Genomic DNA, 13,974 nt, shown 5'->3' with positions numbered 1-13,974 from the left:
TTGCTGTGGGTAAAGACAGCAAGTTTCAATGGCAGCAGGCAGGAGCTGCCTTCCTGATAAGCTCCCTGACCCCCCATGCCCAGGAAAGGGCCACGTCAGGATTGAATCCACAGCTGGGAAGTTCTGTCAGAGGGATGTCCCTGTGTCACATGCCATGGTCTGGGCCAGGAGGACAATGCAATCTCCTCTGTGCCTCACACTCACTGCAGTTAACCTGCTGCTTTCAGGGAACTGGATGCTGGTTTGTCAGGGCTGTCTGGTGTGACACGTCACCTGCAAGAAAGGGATGGACACTAAGGGTGTCCACAACAGCATCAGTGTCAAATAATTTTTGAGCACCCTTAAATGTTTACTTTGTGATATGGTTCACATAAAATTCTATACAGAGCCCATTGCATATCCAGTATATGGATTAAAAACAAGAAAACAGCGTTTTCTCTAGAGAGTAGACCATGCTGAGTGATCTGAGACCACAGAGTAGTGCTCTGAGGAATAGCAAAGCTGGGGGTTAAGCTCTGGAATACCCAGGCAGATTGGAGCAGGCTGCAGTGATGACAGGCATGTATTCTGTTTGTCTGCTCAAGGAGGTTATGTTGAATGTTTCTGGTGTGCTCATGCAATTTTCCCTTTTTTATTGATTTGATTATGTTTTCCTCAAAAATTGAAAGGAGGAGATATTTCACTGAATTTTTATCAGCGCTTTGGTTCAGCTGAATCCTAATGATCCAGCCATTGTTGGCCTCCCTAATTGTTCTAATATTATCTGACAACATGCAACAGACGATGGAAGCAGTTCCTTCCCTGTCTGCCAATGCAGGTTGTTATTCAGTTCGTTTTTGAACTGCAGCAATCCTCAGACAGACAGTGACCTTTTTATGAAATCAAATGTCTTGCAAAACCCTCTTGGTCTCTGAACTGTGATTTATAGCCATTTGTGTTGGAGAAAGCTGCAGGTGGGATTTGGGTGACACATAATTGGTTAAAAGATAAAATAAAATGAAGGTTGCCCTGCTGGTACAGTGATGGCAGGAGCTACAGGAATGAATTGCTTGGCAGAGCAGAGCCTGGCCCTCCTCCTCCCGCCCTCCTCCCTCGCTTGCCAAGTCCTGTCTGGCAGGCCATTACAATGATAAATGCAGGTAGCTGGCAAAGACCACAGCTGAGAGTTTGTTCTAGCATGCCAAGCCCTGCTTGGCATTCCCAGTTGGTGCCAGCATTTGCACTCTTACTCAGTTTGACGGAAACCAGGACACGAGGTGTGAATTTATGTCCGCATCCTTCCAGGAGAGAGCTGGGATAATGAAATGCCAAGGCAGCCCTGGGAGCAGCAGAGTAATTTGGTAGGTACCAAACAACAGTCTGCCACCTGTCATTCGCAGCACAGTCCCTGCTCTCCCCCATCACTCTTCCTACAGTGCAGCCTTTGAATTATAAGAAGTTTTAGATAGTTCTGCAAAGAGCACTCGCCGTTCCCTCTGATTTAGTGCAAATAAAAAGCCATATCCCCACCAAATAGATGGGCTGACTAGATAGGATCAAGCTGTAATGACAATAATACAAACTGCTGTAGCAGTGTTGTTACACAGCGTTCCCAGCCTTTCCCATATGAAGGTAGGTTTTCCCTTACATTTGTAGCAAAAGAGAAATCAGTAATCAAATCTGTGCTTGCCTAAGTGAGTGTATGGGCATCGGAAAAATTTTGAATGTGGAAACTAAAATGTCTGTTTTGGGAGGGGATCAGCTCTCTGAGAAAGGCATGAAGGCTCTGGTGTTTGAGATGTTTTAAACCAGACCACACGAAGCCCTTTCCTCTTACCATGGAGCACTGTGTTTCCCTGACTGTGGCATGTATCAGTTGTCTGTAACATGGACAATCACTGCCTCCAGCTCACTGAGACCTGCAGCCTATCCAGTGGCACAGGGAGAGGGCTTCTCTGGATGCCATTCATAGACCAGAACATCCAGGAGCATATGAACATGTGTTAATGGGAAATCAGTGCTAATTAGAGTGGAAAATAGCAGGAATAAAGCAAAGGTAGATTTGGTAGTGGTTGGGTAGCTGTGCTTTGAAGGAGGAGGATCCTAAGATTAGGACCAAGTGCACCCTAATTTAAATTAGGACACACAGGCACACTAAGCAAGTATTTTGGCTGGTTGTAATGAGGGACAGCTGGAAATTTTCTTGTCTTGTTGGTGTCTCTGGAAACAGCTGAGGAACCTTCTGCAGCTGTCTGACGAGCCTTGGTGAGGTCCAGGAACTCCCCAGCTTCCTCCCTTCTCCTCCTTCACTAAATTTTTTTTTCAGTACATGTATTTATTTATTTATTGGAGCTGAGCTGGGAAGAAGAGGGAGTTTGATCTTTTCCTTTGGGAGACAGCAACTGCTCAGAGGAAGATGAATCATAAAGCATCTCTAATGGAGGGGATGGGAAGGGGAGAACTCTGGGCTGCAGCCATTCCCCAGGGGCTGGGGGTTGGTTTGAGGAGACAGGGAAGAGGAGTTAGCAGGCCTGTGCCCCAAGGCTCTGATGGCAGACATGCTGTAGGTCAGATATCCCTCTGTGTCAGAGGATTCAGTCACCCTTTGTCACGGGAAGAGGCACATCTGTGCAATAAGCAGCACACCACAGCAGTGTATGTTTAAGAATTGCTGCTGCTGCTCCATTTAATCTAGTTTGTTCAGTCCCACAACGGTTGTAAAACGATGAGGAACATGCTCAGGGTTCAAAACATTGTTAATTTAAGCTTATAACTGTCTTGCCAGAGGAGGACCAAAACACAATGTCAAATTTGTGGAGGAACAACGAGCTTGGTTCCTCACTGCCCTGCACTGAGTCATTCTCCATCCAGCCTTTCCTTTGGTGCCTTCCACTCTTCATCCACTTTCCTTCCCATTCAGCATCATTCAGTGGCAAATTAGGACCAGTGATCTCTGCTTCTCTGTGGCATAATTTAATCTGTGTTCCCAGGCTTGTGCTAGCTTCTCAAAGGGGCTGTTGCAAAAAACAGTCATGGTTATGTAAACTGCTGAGAGAAATGAGCATTCTTGGAAGAAAAAGTGACAAAAGGGGTGATTGCATAGTGACAGTCCTTTCCAGGAGCAGAGCAGTGCTGAATATATGTGTGCTAAATGAAACCGAGGTGGGAACCTAAACAAGTGTGTTGCTATATGGATGCACAAATATTTTGTTTCTAGTGAACATTCTACAGAGTAAACTCATGAAAGATACAGAAGACCCATCACTACCTCTCAGAGATGGCCTTTAGCCATAAATTGAACTAGAGGTACCTGTGACATTTAAGGCATTGCCATTTCAATAGGTTGTTGGTTGTTTGGGGTGTTTGTGCTGTGTGTTTCACTGTGATGTGAATACTGTTATGGTGTAACTGAAGGTACAGCTGTATTTTTAGGATTGTTACTAGAAACAGCTGTGTGTTTCACTGTGATGTGAATACTGTTATGGTGTAACTGAAGGTACAGCTGTATTTTTAGGATTGTTACTAGAAACAATAATTTCTGATTGAGATTCATTCTTGTTTAGGGAATAATATTTATTATTAGTCCTTATTTGCACTGAAGGTCAACAGACTTTCATAAATTATCCCAAATATCAACTGTAACCAGATTTTTCAGAACAACCTGGTCACCATTCAGGTTTCTAAATGGATTTTTGGAAAAGCTCCATACCCGGTAGCTCCAGTCACGTCGATGCCCCAAAGGCAGCTGCTGAGTGCTGAGCCCTCTTGAAAGCCCAGTCTATAAATTCTGTGGGAAGATAATCACAGTGTGGATTTGTAGAAGTCTTGTTCCCTCTTGCTTAATCCCTCACACAGCTGGGCTGTGCTGTGTTCCAGCCAGCTGTGTACCACAAAGCTGGATATTCCTAGAAGGTTCACAAAAATTACTGAATTGCAGGTCTAACATTTCTTTTGTCTTCCTAGTTGAGCTGTGGTTTCTGTCCAAAAATAATGCAGGTTTTGGAAAGACTGTAGGCTACCTTGAAACATCCCCTCACAATGCAGGCAGTGTTACCCATGGGCTGCTTCTATATCCTGAAATGTGTGGAATACTTTGTTGGTCTTAAGGGGGATTTTTACTTTGGGTTTTTGTGTGCATGTGTGTTATTTCTGGGTTTCTCTTGCACCTTTCCATCTGTATCCATTTCCATTTCCTACAGAAGAATCACAACCCAAACAATACCTTCCTGTTTTAGTTATTGTTCTCGTGTTACTGGATGAGGGGTCTGGTGAATGACTTGCAGAGTGAACTGCAGAGTAGTAAAGCAGTACCAACATGCTGAAATTCTCTGCTGGACGAGTGATCAAGTGGCATTGGAGTGGTTGGTAAAAGCAGGGGAGGCAGATCAAAGGAAAGAATGAAAATTGATCCAGAATTTTCAGGTAGTGTCCGTGCTTTATGCTAAAACTTTCTCTAAGTGTATCCAGTACTTGTAGCTTGGATATCTCCCAGAGAATGGTTTTCTTGTGAGCTTTTTAGTGCTTGCTAAGTTCAGTAATTGTGCAAACAGTCTCTCTTGAGACTGGCTCTTGGCTGTCTAGATAGGCAGCCATCCACATCTAAAATTTGAACTGTCTCCTTCTTCTCCCTACTGTACTGGACTCATTTGGAGGGAATGCTTGGCTTTTGCCCTGTACATGACATGCATCCCAGGTCCCTGACACTGCTTTGCTTGTTCCTTGTGAACCAGAACTGGAGCCTTATTAGCAGTTTCCCAATGTCTTGCTGTCAGGCTCCTGGAGTATCAGGCTTGGATCTGGCATTTGGTGCTCCAGGAGATGGCATGAAGGTCCACAGAGCCTCTGTAGTTGGTGATAAGGAACAGTTCTATTCCCTGTGAGCCATTTATAGGCTACAGATAAAGTGGGGGGAAAGGAAAAGTAATTACTGTGAGGCCTGTCATAGTTTATAGTGCTGTCTTTGTCAGATGATGTTGTTCTGTTATATATAATCATTAAATTATTAATCTGCAAGAGCTCTTGCACCTTTCAGCTGCCTTGGGTTGGTGGGATGGATGAGGCATGGACTTCATTATGCCTCACTGCTCACCTTGAGAGGAGAGGGCGTGCTACATCCTTTGTGGTTACCACCTCACATTTGAGGAAAAAAGCTGCCTTTGCTGAGCTTTTAGTGCTGAAAATTGAATCAGTGTTTATATGTGCTGGGTTCAAGGGGAAGAAGGGGGAGGGACTGCAGCACCACTCCTCTGCATGCTCTCCACAAAGCAGAAAAGGGCAGAAATGTTATTTTCCTCTACAGTGTATTCAGCCTGGTTTCAAGCTGTCACAGAGCTGGGTGGAGGCATTTCCCCCTTTAGGTCTAGAGTAGAAAAGAAAGAAAATCAAAGGGTGGGAAAGGATTGGTAACTTCATTGAATAAGCCACAAAGGGGACCTGGAAGGTTTGGTGTTATCCAAAAGGTGCTGGGTCTTGGAGGTTTCAACAGCATGAGGCTCTCTAAGGAGCTGCTGCTCTGGAGACAGATGTCAGATATGCTTCAAGTGCCACAGCTGTTACTGGGGTGAGGATCATGCAAGCAGCATTTTTGTGAACATGAGCCTGTGGTGGGTTCTGTGACTGTGCCCTGGGGTGAGGGAGATGAGCAGCCAGTGAGCAAGGAAGGGTGGAGGTGTCTTCTGTCTGTGAGCTTCAGGCTGGGCAGGTCTGACTGCCTCATGCAGCAACAAAAAGGAACTTGAGGGGTTCATGAGATGGTCCTTCAGATGGAGACAGGCAGGCAGGAGGCAACAAGAGGGGGGAAAAAGGAAGTTTTTAGTTTCATTTTGCAATCAAAGAACATGTGAATTCCTCTGATGGCTTGAACTCTGCATAAAAGACTCCAAATGCCTGGTTTTGTTCACAAGGAAAGAATTCCACTTTATTAATATTATTTTTAAATCTCTTCTTAAACATATGCAAATGATTTGCTTGGAACAGCAGTATTTGGGAGGGGACTTGTTTTAGCAGATGTGTTGGTTTGCTGGATTTTTTCACTCATTAGTGGGCTCCCTCAGACACATAGGTTTTATTGTATGCTTTCTTTAAAGGGTGACTGATAGGGTTGAATGATGTATTCATATTCAGGCTCTTCCTCCCCCAGCTTCCCTCCTGCTTTTTACAGCAGCTCACAGAATATCCTATAGCACAGGCATTCACTGTTTCAAAATGGTGCTCGTGCCAAAAACTGCTCAGATCTGGAGCTAGAAATCACCAGAAGTGAGAGCAAAAGTTACTGTAAACTCTAGGTGTGAAGGTTTGTGTCTGCGAACTGAAGCTGCGATGTTGAAAACGCTGCTCTGTAAATGTTGACTCTGATTGTGGAAGGCGGTGGCACATGCTGATAGCAGAAGACTGAGCAATAATCAGGGTGTTTTACTTTGTCTCTAAAGTGAATTTTCTGGCTTGACTTCCTTAAGCATTGTTTTTATATAGTCTGGACGTGCAGCACGGGGATCCTTAGCTCTGTGTGCACTGAGCCCGCGGTACCGAGCAGCACCAAGGGCAGCGAGCTTGTGGCTGCCACAAAGTGGTGGCTGTGACTCTGCAGACCAGGGGAAGCACAAAGCTTCTCCCAGCTTGGGGATCCCAGGAAGGCTGTCCCAAGCAGGGCTGCACACCCCAGCATCCCAAGCTGGCACTTAGGATTTGTGCCTTAGCAGCCCATTTACTGCTGGGGCTTTAGTGCACGCCACGCCGAAGTTTCATTGCCTGGAAAATGGGGGAATCTTATTTATCCTATTTATCCACCTGCCACGTGTCCGAGTGCTTGTGGAGTGCTTTGAGAGTAGGCCCTGGCTTTGTGTGAGCTGTTAGCATGGGTGAGTTCCCAGAGCCTGCACATGTGTTCTGCGTCCTGGTCGCTTGGTGTTGATTATAAGTGAAAAATCTCCTAACAATGGGTTGTAAATCCAGAGTTGGCTGTCAAACGTTTTATGCACCGCTGTTGTTGCTGCTGTGTGACGCTGTTACACTTTCTTTGCAAACCAGCCTAGGCAAAACGTTGTTTAATCCTGGTTCTTCCTCTTTTTAATCCACGCAGTGAAGGGATCATGCAGGTAACTGATTTTCCCTAAGATTTTAGGATCTTTTTGCTGAGCTGTGTAATGATCATACATGCCACAGCTACACGTGCAGCTTTGTCGTGGACATAATTCAGAATTTTTTTCTTATGTGTCTCAGCCTCAACCTATTTTTCATGTTGTTTTTCCTCTCTTTTTTGTACATTTGCATTAAGTAAGACATTCACTGCTTGCAGTGCCACTTTTCTTAGAAGTAACATTAATGGATCACTCTTGCTTCTTACTATACCTCATGCAGAACTTCTTGCATTTTACTGTTTGTTTTTTTCCTTCTGAGTCATCATTTAAAATATATAGCAATGTAATACAATTTGTAGTGCTCTTTATCATGCAAATCTCCCAAGGCACCTTAGAATAAAATCAATAAAATCAAAAACAAAATCAACTTAGTTCAGCCATGTGTTGAATTAATTAATTGTTTTTAAAGCAGAGCCAGGGGAAAAAGGCTTTTTTTCACTTTCAGTATCTTTTGCTCGTCAGCTTTGTACTTCACCCATTGTGTTCATGCAGCAGTCAGTGCCAACACGTTGATGGTACTTTCTTGTAGATGGTAGCAATGTTGATCGTGCTCCTGCTCCCAGACCAGCTTTGATTCTGGAGAGGCTGCTTGCTATTTTATCAGATAGCGAGGAGGAAAAGCTTATGCTGAAATCGGTTGACTGTTTGATATCAGTGGGGGGGAGGAAAGGAAGCCATCAAATTAACTCATAAAAGCTTTATTTACGATGAATGGACTTTTTTCCCTGTCTGTCGTTATCATCTTGTCTGTAACCCAGTGACCCTGATTATCATGAAGCTGTTTACAAGGTTTAGGTTAATTGGATTTCTTTAACTGTTTCCCAGAGCTGTGAGGAGCACAAATACACTGCTGTGGAGTTCAGACAGCATAGTGCAACCCAGTCTGCAAGGATACGGGCTTCTTCCAAGAGGAAGTCGTTTTATTTCATACTCAACTAAGTGCATAGCAGCATGTACCTATCATTTGGCATAATATTGAACAACACCCTCCTTCATACAGATGTGTTCAGTTGCAACTTGTGTTTCCAATACACAAATTACATTTTGCATGTTCAGCAAGAATTGAGCTTATTTTCAGTGAGAGAGCCTTTGAAATGTGTTTTGGTTGTTTTTTATTTTCCTTCAGCTTGACAGCAGTTTCACTGGTTTTGTTTTTATATGAGGAATCATGGATAAAATAGCTGTGCATTGCATGGCTGCCTAAATAAACGAGACAGGAGGATGTAGTTGGGTGAGATCAGGACAGTCCTCTTGCTTGGCTTTCATCTCCTCAGGATGCATGCTCGTTCTTTAATGGCACAACATTGCACCCTCCAGGTGCAATGCGCAACTGCAGGTCTCCAGATAACCCACTTGTTTTATGAGCTGTGTTTTTGTGAGCAAGCCTTCCGAATTTCTCCTTCAGGATTATTCACCCTCTCTTTCTCTTCTTTTTTCAGGCTTCTGTAGGCTCTGAGAAGCTGTTCTCTCCTGCAGCAAATAAAGGTAAGTGATCTGGAGAAATGCTTTCCTTATCTTACAGCAAGAGATTTGGGTTGTGAATCTGTATCGTGCAAATAGCAGGACATCAGTTTTGCCAGAGCCTGTAGCTTGGCCACACACATTGCCATAAAGATCAGCTTTAAAGGATTGTGATGATTTAAGTTAAAATTTAGAGCTGCATTGTTTCCGTATGGGGTGGGACTTCTTTCCTTCCAGTAAGATTTGTATTAAGTGTCTTGGAGAGAGGGATTGCTGACAAAGGAGAAGCCAGTCCTTACTGTAGGGGATATGCTTCTCCCTCTAATACAATCAAATCCTCATTTCTTTTAAACAAATCAGTATTTCAGTGCTGTCTGTGTCATCCTGACAAGGGCTTGCACATCCCTCCCCTGCCAGTGCCCACGGAGCATTTGTGCATCTGGGCTCTGCAGGACACGCTGGAGGTGCCGGGCACGGCGCAGCTCCGCTCCTGCTGCTAATGACAGGTACCTGTGACAGCACTGGGTGTTGCTAAGAGACTGCCTCGCTCCTCATCCCCTTGGGGGGCACAGCCACAGAGCTCTAAATACACCAAGCCCTCCTCTGAGGGCTCGGCACAGCCATAAAACAGGGCTGCTCTGCTTTCCTGTGTTCCCAGGGATAATCTCACTGAGATGGATCCTGGGCAGAAATGCCAAAGAAGCAGCTTTGGAGAGGGCAGGCAGTGGTACAGGGTGGAAAGGGTTGTGCTGGGAATGGTTCCACTTTGCCACGCCAGGAGGTTTGTGTGGCTCCAAATTAATTGCTATGGCTTGTGGCTGTCTGCAGCATCCTCTGCATCGAGCTGCAAAATAAAATCAGTTCACAGCTGTAGTGGATGCTAGGGGCATGCAAATGCCCTAAAGAGGGGAGATGAGGCCCATCAATAAGAAATGATGAAATAACCTTCTTGCATTTTTTCAGTGGGGCCGGGAAAGGAACAATTTGCAGTTGTGTAGGAGTAGGTGCTGGACATGGAAAGGCATTTGGTTGGTTGTGTGCTCCATCACCTGGATCCAGGCCCAGTTTTTAGCTGGGCTCTTCAGAGCAGTAACTATTAGGAATTCTCTTTCTTTCCAAGCTTTGCAGATTTTCAATGCCAAATGTGGAAACCGATGACAAGCCCATTATGTTATTACATTTGTAGATATTTTTACAAAAGTATGCAGCTTTATGTGGGGGAAAGAGGGAAATTTAAACAAATGGTGGGGAAGAACATTTCTCTCACTTGGCTTGCTGATAAGGCAAACCAGATTGCCCATACGGCACTGCCTCGGCAAAACAAAAATCTTGCCATCCTGCATAATGCCTGGCACAGAGATCTGCTGGAGAGGCTTATGTTGAAGCGTTAGCAGCTTTGTTGGCTCCTCCTTGTGCTGAAACCCAAGATCCCCCACCCCTTCATATCATGGAGCAGCTCAGCAACATGAGTTTTCAAAATACCTCCCTATCAGGAAGTTAAATGTGTGAATGCCTGTGAATTTGCTGTCTTGGAGTTTGCGTTCAGTGCTGTTTATATCCCTGTAATTTCAGCCTGTTCCTGTTTGCTTTAATGTGGGTGTAGACATTGCCAGCTTTGGGTTCAAATCATGGGTTTTGTCTCAGACTTCTCTTTTACCCTGGCTATGAACTGATGCACCTCGCTGATGGCATGGGGTCGTGGGCAAGCTCTCCTGGGGCTTTTGGCATTTGGCTTGAGAGGTGAGAGAAAGTCACCTCGGCAAAGATTTTGTGTAGAAACCCAAACAGTGCTAAATCTTCCCTCTCGCCCTGCTATCACTCCCGCAATGCAAAAGCCAGATTTGTCTCTTGCACATGCAAATGAACGCCGCTCCTACACGACCAGGCTCGGGGATGCCATATGGCCGGGAGAAAGTGACTTTCAAAGCATTGCACTTAAATTCCTTTTGTGCGATAAGAGCGTTGATTTAAGGCCGTGTTCTCGGGGCTGGAGCCCTGGTGGCTCTGTGGGGAGGGGATTAGCTCAGCACGGTTTCCCGATGGGCACACGCATGGAGCGGCACGTGCTGGTCCTCTCCCGTGGGCATTTGCACTGTGCCCTTCTTTTGTAAACACTGGCGGCCTTTCTGCCGAGATATTGCAGCATCCATGCTGCAGCTTTCATTGAAGGTAACCAGCCTTCCAAAACACATAAAGTGGATTCATTGTCTGGTGCAACTCCCCGTGTTCCCAGCTCATTGTTTGGTGCAACTCCCTCTGTTCCCGCAAACTTTCCCTGGGGATGTGTTTGGCCCTGTGCATGTGTTTTATGCCGTCCTAGTTTATCAGCAGCTTAGCAATGCAATTAAGTATTGAGATAGGCGGGTTACGCTTATTTGAGGCTGGAACAGCTGTAAAATGCAACCTTTGACCGCGTTGAGATCTGCACAAAGGGGCGGAGGAGCAGCGCCTTTTGTCTGGGGCTCTCTGGCGAGGTTTCCTTTGCCCCTCCGCCGTGGTGGCCGCGCTCCTCCTCCTGACACAGCCCTCTGCAGCAGCAGATGCGCGGCGTGGATGTCCACTTCGGGGACCAGGCACCATTATGGTGCACAGAGAGGTGTCCTGACCCGGGGTGACCTCGGTAGTCACAGCTGTGAAATAGGCTGAATGGGGCACTTTGAGCTTCCAGCAGAAGAGGAGATTAAATCCTCTGTGTGAAGAAATAATAATTAAAAGTAAAAGCAGAGAAGGCCTGATCTGCTCTGCTGGCAGTCTTTGTTTTCCGACGCGGAAAAGTGTTTGTTTGGCCAACTTGTCACTGCAGTACAGAGTTACAAGGGCATTTGCTGCCGAGGGCCGGGTGTTACATCCTCCTGGAGAATAAATCAATAAACAAATAATAAAGGTCTGTTTGCTCTCTCATGCAGCTCCTTTCTCACAGGAATCTGCCAGCCAGCCCTTCCTTTTTCTGAAGGGTGATTACCAGAAAAGCAAGGGAAGAATAGGCAAAAGCCAAATCTGTCCCTGTGTCTCCAGGTAGGAGCAGAGGGCAGAGGGGTGACAGTCAGGGACAGGAAGGCAGGTGAGTTGGGCTAAGGAGGTGAGAGGGACAGTCACCCCTCAGTCACTGCAAGGACTCCTCCTGCCTGCTGTGGTATTTTGAAATGGGTGGGGTAGGATAGTTGTATTTTCTGGATTTGAGGCTTGGGTACTTTCTGCTGGCTCCCTCCAGCTGTGGGCTTCCCTCGTGGGTCTGGCTGGAGGCAGTTGAGCTTTCTCACAGAGTCCTCGCTCCAGAGCTGCTGGATGCCAGGGAGAGCAGGGACGTGCTGCCTTTTGCACCACAGTAGCCTTGTGGCTGCAGCCCGGGTGGCCTGCTGAGTCCCCAGTGTTTGAAACCAAGGCCACTGTGGCACTGAGGGTGAAATGGAAGTCTTAAAGGAGCTGTTTCTCTTGCTTGGTTTGATAGGTCAGAGGAAAACCTCCATGGAAAAGTGGAGCCTGGGCAGCAGCCAGGGTTTCTCCATTCATAACCCCAGGCAGGCTTTGAGTGGGGAGGTGTCTGTGAGATGAAAGAGGTGTCCAGGAGCCCCCAGGGCATGAGATGCCCATGGAGGAGCCAGACCTGCACAGCCCCAGAGGCACTGGGCAGCACTGGGGGAGAAAAGAGCTTTGAAGTCTGTTGAAGGCAGTATGCTGCTCCTATCTTTGGATCAGAATCAAGCTGGGCACAGAGGGAGCAGTGTAATCCATCTGTCTGGTGGCACAGAGTGGCTGGCCAGGACCCAGCCCTGCCCTGGCTGTTGGGGGCTTGCTGAGCTCCATGCCTCAATTTCCCCCTCCTGCAAAATGAAGACGAATGCTTGTCAGCCAAGTGCGCTCAGAGACTTAATTAATGAATGTTTGTCAAGCGATTTATCAAGAGATCCTTTTAATGAGAGATTCCATAAACAGTGCAAGGCTTCATTTTCATGGCAATAATAAATGACAGTGAAAGTAAGTCTTATCCTTCCCCCGCATGTGCACCCCCCCAGGAAAAAAGATTGCTTACCCTCCGCTCTTACTTCTCCCTGGGTTTCTAGGCAGAGGGCTTTGAAGTGCTATCTTTCATCATGAACTGTACACATCCTCAAAGCTCTAAAGCTCACAGCCTGTGTCTTATCCCTCTGACAAGAGGGAGGCAAGCTTTCTCGGCATGCAGGTCATAATTGTCAGCCATGGGATGTGCTGCAGCCACCCGCCCCAGCGGGCTAATGCAGCTTATGCTTCTTTGAAGTTCCCTCCCTTTATTTTCTGTCCTCTTGACCACAAAACAGTGCCTTGGGCCAGCAAGAGAGATTTCTTGTTCAGAGACGACACTGAGCTCTGACAAGCACATCTGAACCAGAGAAGAACCCTTGTTCCTCTGAGATCACTGCTCCATAATGTTGTTGCCTTAAGGGGACTGTCTCTCCTTTTTCTCTCTGCTTCTTCTCTTCCTTTTTCTTATTCTTCTTTTTTTTTTCTTTAATTCAGCACTAAACTGTCACACTAAATCATTTTAAAAGCTGGAACTACAAAACCTCCAGTGTAGGACATACTGTTAAAAACTGATGGTTATTACTGTGTGATGGGGTGAGAGGGGAAAGGAGGGGCAGGGGCAGGATGGGGGAGCAGCAAGTCAGCTCTCCAGGAGGAACCTGTGAGTGCCCGGTGAAGCAGAAAACAACCTGAATGCAGCTGAGCTCAGAATACCATGCTTGGCACAGGTTTGCAGCAGCAGCACAGCTCCAAGGATGCTCAGCACTGGCAGGGGAATCAGGAGCCAAGTGTCTCCCAGGCTTGCCATGCTGCCTGCGTGCCTTGGTCCTGTCCCCTGGCACTCTGCCTCCGGTTGTCAGGGTCACAGACTCCCTGTCGGGGCTGGGAGAGCATCTTCTGTAATCAAGCCCACCTCTCCTTTGGGGCTTTACCTTACTGTGCCAGGAGAGAGAGCTTTCCATCACTGGAAGGTCTGCACAGACAGAGCAAACAAGTCTCACCGCACCCAGTCAGGCAATTAGCTCTGTTTTACATGAGGGGAGGTCAGGAGAGATGTAATCAGTTTTCCCAGTTTTCTTCCGTGGGGTCCACAGTGGGATCTGAGCTGCATCCTGTCTCTTGATCTCAGTTTTATCCCCATGTTCTGGTTACATTTTGATGAGGTCACCATCTTGTGCTTGATTACCTGCACAGCCAGGGAGCTTGAGGGGGATGATAATTTACAGCTGAACCTTTGGACAAGAGTCCACCATGATTACAGGCATGCAGAAATTTCCACAGCAGCATCTGTAATAATAAATAATATAAGTGATGCATTTATTTAGATAGCAGCCATATTGCTATGATTTATACAGTGCTCAGGATGCTCTGCAGCTGCTCTGCTCCCCGTGCTGCATCT

The 13,974-nt window shown here is 46.4% G+C and overlaps 1 protein-coding gene across 17 annotated transcripts in view; it reads left to right on the top strand.

The window, feature by feature from the left end:
* The window catches only part of FBRSL1 (fibrosin like 1), a 491,903-nt gene that overhangs the window by 428,775 nt on the left and 49,154 nt on the right, over positions 1-13,974 (top strand). For all 17 annotated transcript variants that reach the window (XM_079322881.1, XM_079322897.1, XM_079322886.1 and 14 more), the window contains one exon: positions 8,555-8,600. In XM_079322881.1, coding sequence (XP_079179007.1) covers positions 8,555-8,600 — 46 coding nt within the window. The remainder of the gene's footprint in view (positions 1-8,554; positions 8,601-13,974) is intronic.

Source organism: Erithacus rubecula, assembly GCF_903797595.1.
Source record: "Erithacus rubecula genome assembly, chromosome: 19".
NCBI classification, from domain to species: domain Eukaryota; kingdom Metazoa; phylum Chordata; class Aves; order Passeriformes; family Muscicapidae; genus Erithacus; species Erithacus rubecula.
This window is presented reverse-complemented; position numbering and strand designations above follow the sequence as displayed.